At 37.4% G+C, this 6,212-nt stretch overlaps 1 protein-coding gene across 2 annotated transcripts; it reads right to left on the bottom strand.

The window, feature by feature from the left end:
* Window positions 1-250: 250 nt before the first annotated feature.
* On the bottom strand, window positions 251-4,557 carry LOC127647629 (ras-like protein family member 11A-like). Of its 2 annotated transcripts, XM_052132005.1 has the most exons (5): window positions 4,103-4,557; window positions 3,797-3,853; window positions 3,620-3,702; window positions 2,723-2,945; window positions 251-2,624 (listed from the first exon to the last, which is right to left on the bottom strand). In XM_052132005.1, the coding sequence occupies exons 1-5, from the start codon at window positions 4,251-4,253 to the stop codon at window positions 2,389-2,391; spliced, it is 750 nt and encodes a 249-aa protein (XP_051987965.1). In that variant the 5' UTR covers window positions 4,254-4,557; the 3' UTR covers window positions 251-2,388. The 2 variants fall into 2 exon arrangements, with proteins under 2 accessions (XP_051987965.1, XP_051987956.1); XM_052131996.1 differs by having other exon boundaries at window positions 251-2,945.
* Window positions 4,558-6,212: the final 1,655 nt, after the last annotated feature.

Raw genomic sequence — 6,212 nt, 5'->3', positions numbered from 1 at the left:
CTGCATGTAAAGATTTTTTGATTGTTTGTCCCAGCGTGAATAGCTGTGATGACTGAGTGGACCCAATACTTCACTACAATACAGCGCAATAGGCTGGATGACACTATCAAATATTTTCAGCCAGATTTTCTCTCAACTTTCTCTCTCCTTCTAATGTTTTGCCTGACTTCCTTCCCTTCCTCTCCCTTTCAGTCTTTCTCACTCCTTCCTCCACCCCCAGTAATCCTTTGGGATTTGTGTTGGTCATGCTTCCTGTGGCGGTGATAACATAATGAACACAGAAGTAGAAAAAAAGTATCTCATTACTGATTCACATCACAGCTGTTTCTCATCTAATAACACTCTGCTGAGAATTCAAACTTCCTTGACCAGCACTCCCAAATAAACGAATCAGCACAAACACTAACTCATACTCCTTATGAAATAAGAAGTCCTGCAGTCTTTCTCATTTTATCAGAACACAACAGAGCACAGGAAGCCATTCATAATCATAATGCCAGAAGATGGTTTATTAAATCTGTTCTGTACAAACTAGAGGGGAGAAGCCACTGATTCGGGCTTGTGATCTAATCGACAAAAGCATCAGATCACTCCGAATTTTTGAACTGTACCCAAATGTTAAGGTCAGACCAGATAGCAAGTACTTATGCATTTTCATTTTCTCTACATCTATTAAAATAAATTATAGTGTTACAATGCAAAGTATTTCCCCCAAATCCTACATGAAAGTGCAGCACTTACGTAGGGCAGTCGTTAGAGAGGTGTAAACAGTGATACAGAGGGGGATCTGCATTCTAATTTGACCAGGGCCCTGCCCAGACTTGGAATGGCCCTGCACTTATGCTGTCATAGTGCTTAAATGCTTATATCTGATGAGAAAATATTTTTAGAGGAATAGCATACATCTATTATTTCAATGTGTGTATTTGCACATTCTCTTGTAACAGTGTATGTCCACATATATGAGTCTGTGTTCTTCCATCAAATTCAAGCCAAGTGAGCCTAAGATCCAATTTACTATTTTTTTTAATACTTTTTTTTTTTTAAGTATAGTGTAAATACGAGTGATTTTTAAGAACTGTTCTTTTACAATGATATGTTTTCTGCAAAGGATTAAGTGAAACTACTATTAACGTGGAACAGTTAAGCCTCAGAGACACCCACAGCTGGCTTACATTTGAACTAATGCTTATCACAAGCTGGTTTTGGTAATGGTTTTATGAAGTTCTAACACTGGCATTAGGCCAACATGTTCTGAGAACTGAGCCGTTCTCTAGTTTCAAATATTTGAAAATTATATGAGGAAATTTCAGTTAAAATAATGGGGGTCAGTTGTCAGTGGGATGTTGACACAAGACATATTATAAGTTGTGGGTTTATGTAAAATTACGAGAAGGAGAGCAAGAGAGAAAACAGACCAAGCCATGCTTATTGTGAAAGAAGTTAAATCAACACAACATATTCATCTTACCACAAATCTGCCGTTTACTTTGTCAAAGTATCTCACTGTGGGTGAGTGGAAAAGGCTGATCCCATTCTGATACTGCTATTCTTTCATTAGGCCATTAGGTGACGGGAAGAAAAGTATTCATAAATGGTGAAAGGTCACTTAGTGGATAACCAATAGTTCAGTCCAGGACTCCACAACCTGCTGCAAAGGAATGCAACTTCATCTGTCCTGAGGGATAAATAAGTGTCCATTTGAATGGCTGAGTGGGACATCTGGAAAGAACAAGCAAAGGAAACACTCTACAAAAACAACACAGCACGCTTAAAGCCTTGACACAGTGTAAGTAGGTCAAAGGTCATGGGAACCACCATTTGACAACCTCTTCCTCTGATATGATTATAAAAAACATAGCTGGATAATGTCTCCCACTGTCAGTTGAAGTTTTGGGACTATCCTGAAATAACATTTAGCAAACTGTTCAAGCATCATGAGAACCTTGTAGGAATGACTGCTGTTGATTTTTGTCAAATAAATGGCCCTACAACTAAATGGTTTGTTTTATTTTGCTGTTTTCAATGTAATAAACAGCCTTATTCAATGAAAAATGCTGTTCATTCTTGCTTTACGTTAAACTGATATACAGTAGTGGGCTAAGACAAAATATGTAGTAGTACCAATCTCATTTTTAAATTCTCACTAAAAGATTAGCAGTCAACATATAATCATGTTACTAAAGAAATGAATAATATCCCTGGAAAACAAGGGGGAAAATGCACGAATAATAGCAGCTGAAACAGATCATCAAAACCAGTCCTTTAATGATTTTATAACTAGGAGTCCCATGTGCCACAGTCTCCCAGAGAGAGTGAATCTCACCATGCAACTTGTATGAATACTTGGAAAAACATCTGGTGAGTTTTACTGTTATTCCTTGTGTTTCACAATATTAAACACTTTTGCAACAGCAAGTTGTTATTCTGAAAACTTTGTGAATTCTCTGCAGTCACATTTATCATAATCATCATCATAATGCAGTAGCTGATTTCACTTTGGATGACAGAACTTGCCGGAACCTTCTCTTCAACTCTTGCATGTTCGGGCTCTTTGGTCTGGCAAGGTGTAGTCCTCCTTTCCTCTTCTCCCCATTTCCTCCTCCCAGTGTTTGGCTCACCTCCTGACATAGATGCAGAAAAGCAGCCTGGACACTCTCATAGTTCTCCCTGGCCGAAGCCACAAAGTATAGCCCTCCCAATTCATCAGCAAGCGCCTTACCCTCGTTATCCGGGACCTGCCGGGCACGCAGCAAGTCGCTTTTGTTGCCCACAATGATGACAGGGATGTTGCCACTGGGGTGGATTCGACGAACATGTTGGTAGAGTGGCTGGATGGTGTGGTAGCTTTTGAGGTCAGTGATGGAAAAGACAAGCACATACCCATCTGCCCAGTAAATGGAGCGGTTGATCTGCTCTTGACAATAAAGACCCTCTGCATCATCCTGAAAAGATCAAATAGTCAGTATTAAAGATTAGTTGGAAAAAATTACTAGTAAACAATGTTACCTGATATTTGAAAATAAAACTGATCCTTTTTATATATAAAAAGAAATGAGAGAATTAGTTAGTTAGTATTCAAAAAAATATTCATTTCATTATTTATATAAACAATTAAATAATATTTTATTTGAACAATTACTATTATAATAATTATTTTAAGCAATAATGGACCCAGAAGGGCAATTCTAATCATCAGAGCAGCTATTATAATAATATTACATAAATTTGCCTCCCCCAGATTTTTGCCTTCCCCACAGATTTTTCTTAAGGGGTGCTTTTAGCCCCATTGTACCTTACTTACTGCTGAGCTTCAGCCAGGATCAGATTCATTCAGCTGACAAGAGCTTTTCAACTGTTGAACCTCTTCTTGAGTATGCATGAGTCAGACTAATGAGCTTACTGCTGAACACACCCTCTTTATTTCATGCCCTGCATACTTTGTTTACAGGCCAAACGTTTGAACTAATATTCCCCACAGTTCACCAAAAGCATGCAGGGATCCCACAGGCAATGACTGAATGATCTAAATGACTGATAAAGCACCATAGACACACTCCTTGTGATCGAAGTTTAGCTGAAAGACGAAGTTAGTGTTGGTAATGTGATTTGGAGGTACCTGTATTGAGACACATGGGGTGTCCTGCACTTGTAAAGAAACTTGCTCCCCATCCAAATGAATCTTCCTTGAGTATAAGGCTCCTGTAAATTAAGTTTACATGTTGAACAAGCCATCTTCAGAAAGTATGCAAAGTGTACAGTATACAGTATATCACTGTTTTATAAAATGGCTTACCTGTGTTGGCTTCATAGTCTCCTATGAATCTCTTGGTAAGGAATCTTACAATCAGAGCTGAAAATGTAAACCATAGTATCAACATACTACAGTGCAATTGCTCGCTCTCTCTCTCTCCTCTCTCTCTCTCTCTCTCTCTCTCTCTCTCTCATAGGCAACATGTTAGGTTGTATATTCTTAATACAGAATTAATTCATAAACATAACACCAACATGTCCTGTTAGAATGAGTTACAATCATATATAAAATGTAATAAGCATGATTTTGTATTGGCCTATTAAAGGAAGCCGCATTTTATACTTTTACCTGTTTTTCCGACGTTGCTTGCCCCAAGAACGACTATTTTAACGTTTTTGTTGGGAACGCAGTCTAATACAGGGTACTCCGGTATAGGAACGAGCAGAAAGTTGTTAGAACCACTGCTCATTGTTCCTGGCTGCTCGAAAATTGGACGCATTTAGAAAACTGTCAATGTTATTAGGCTGCCCAGAAATGCATGTCTTCTCCTTCGCTTTCTCGAGCTATGTGTGCCCGCTCCAAATGTTAGGTGTCCTCATAACGCAAGTCTTCAGTGATCACCGCTTGAAACAATGTCTTGACAGATATTTTGAATAAAATGTAAGCATCCAGCGCACCCCAAACACTGTCTCCACTTCTGCACGTCATGAAAGTTAATTCTGCATAACGGCCCCATGAAGTAACTTAATTTGAGAGCCGTTCAAAACCCGCAGTTCCTAGTTGCCAGCGTTCCACAGACCTCAGCTGCGCCTTCAGCCAAAGGCAACGGGACAAGCTCACGAGGGGCGTGAGTAAACATCGCCCCCATTCTGACACACCTAAATTCATTTATATGGAATGTTGGAATATTATTTTGTACAATATTTTACAATATAGTAATATTTGGAATATTTAATATATAAATAATATTTACTATTTAATTTTTCTATGCATTTTTATTAGAATTTTTTTTAAATTAAATTACATTCAACAAAACCTAAAATAACAAATAAGTATTTTGTCTCAAAATAAATGTGGACATTTCAGTGGTTTTCACAGGCTATATAACTATGCATATTTTTAAATGCTTAAATATGATATAAAATTGCCTCAAAATCAAACTTTAGACGTTGCACACAATGATCTGGATCAGGAAAATGTTTCATTGTATAGTAACAAACAGGTGGTTTTTGTTGCTATTTACAGGAAGAAAATAAAATGTACCTTTTATCTCATGGGGCCTTTAGCCCCGTTAAAAAACAACCATAATGTGGTTTCATGAATAAAACTCATGTAAAGAAGAACATGACAATAAGAGGTAATATATTTGCACTATAATTATGCAAACTGTATCTTTTTTTAATGTTGAGAATAAAGTAAATAAATAAATTTCATAAAGGAAAATTCAAATCCAGGTGCCAATAACTGCCCCATACCATTTAATGGGAAAGTTAATTTCTGATTCTAAATGTCACTTTAGAACTAGTATCACGGCTTTGGCTGTTACTAACAAGTTATTGGAAAAACAAGGATGTGTGTGTGTGTGTGTGTGTGTGTGTGTGTGTGTGTGTGTGTGTGTGTGTGAGAGAGAGAGAGAGAGAGAGAGAGAGAGAGAGAGAGAGAGAGAGAGAAACTGTAGTTTAATGATAATATAATTTTTGTCAAATGCATCCAATTTTCTCTTTGTAAAAATAGCGGTCCAAGAGTCATTCACTATAGAAAACGCAATGTCCTCCGCCATTTTGAACAGTATGTCCTCTCCAATGTGGAAACTCTGTTAAGAGGTAAGCGCTTGAGCTTGTGTAATTAATCAGCCTGTTGTGTCTCTCAGTTGTGATGAGCCTTAGTGCTGAAGTTGTTAGTTTAAATACAAATTTTCCATCTTTAGTGTAGTAGTAATCAGAGAAATCACAGAGTGCCGATGAACTGACTGCACATCACCTCTGCTGGCTCATTTACACACATAGATGGTCTTTTGCTGCCAAATGCTGGCTAAAATCTGCAATGTCACAAAAATAAATGTAAAGAGACACATCTAGCTTTTTACCCATCTGCACTGCTCTTACACTTTAGTTAATGGTACGAACACAAGCGGAGTGATACAAACAGTGAAGTGTCCGAATGAGTGCTGATGTTCTGAGACATCAGTGCTCATGGAACAACTCTTGTCCAATCAGATTTGAGGACCGGAACTAACTTTTGTATATATATATATATATATATATATATATATATATATATATATATATATACAGTATCTCACAAAAGTGAGTACACCCCTCACATTTAAGTAAATATTTGATTATACCTTTTCATGTGACAATACTGAAGAAATGACACTTTGCTGCAATGTAAAGTAGTGAGTGTACAGCTTGTATAACTGTGTAAATGTGCTGTCCCCTCAAAATAACTCAACACA

Source organism: Xyrauchen texanus, chromosome 1 (genome assembly GCF_025860055.1).
Source record: "Xyrauchen texanus isolate HMW12.3.18 chromosome 1, RBS_HiC_50CHRs, whole genome shotgun sequence".
Classification (NCBI taxonomy): Eukaryota; Metazoa; Chordata; class Actinopteri; order Cypriniformes; family Catostomidae; genus Xyrauchen; species Xyrauchen texanus.
This window is presented reverse-complemented; position numbering and strand designations above follow the sequence as displayed.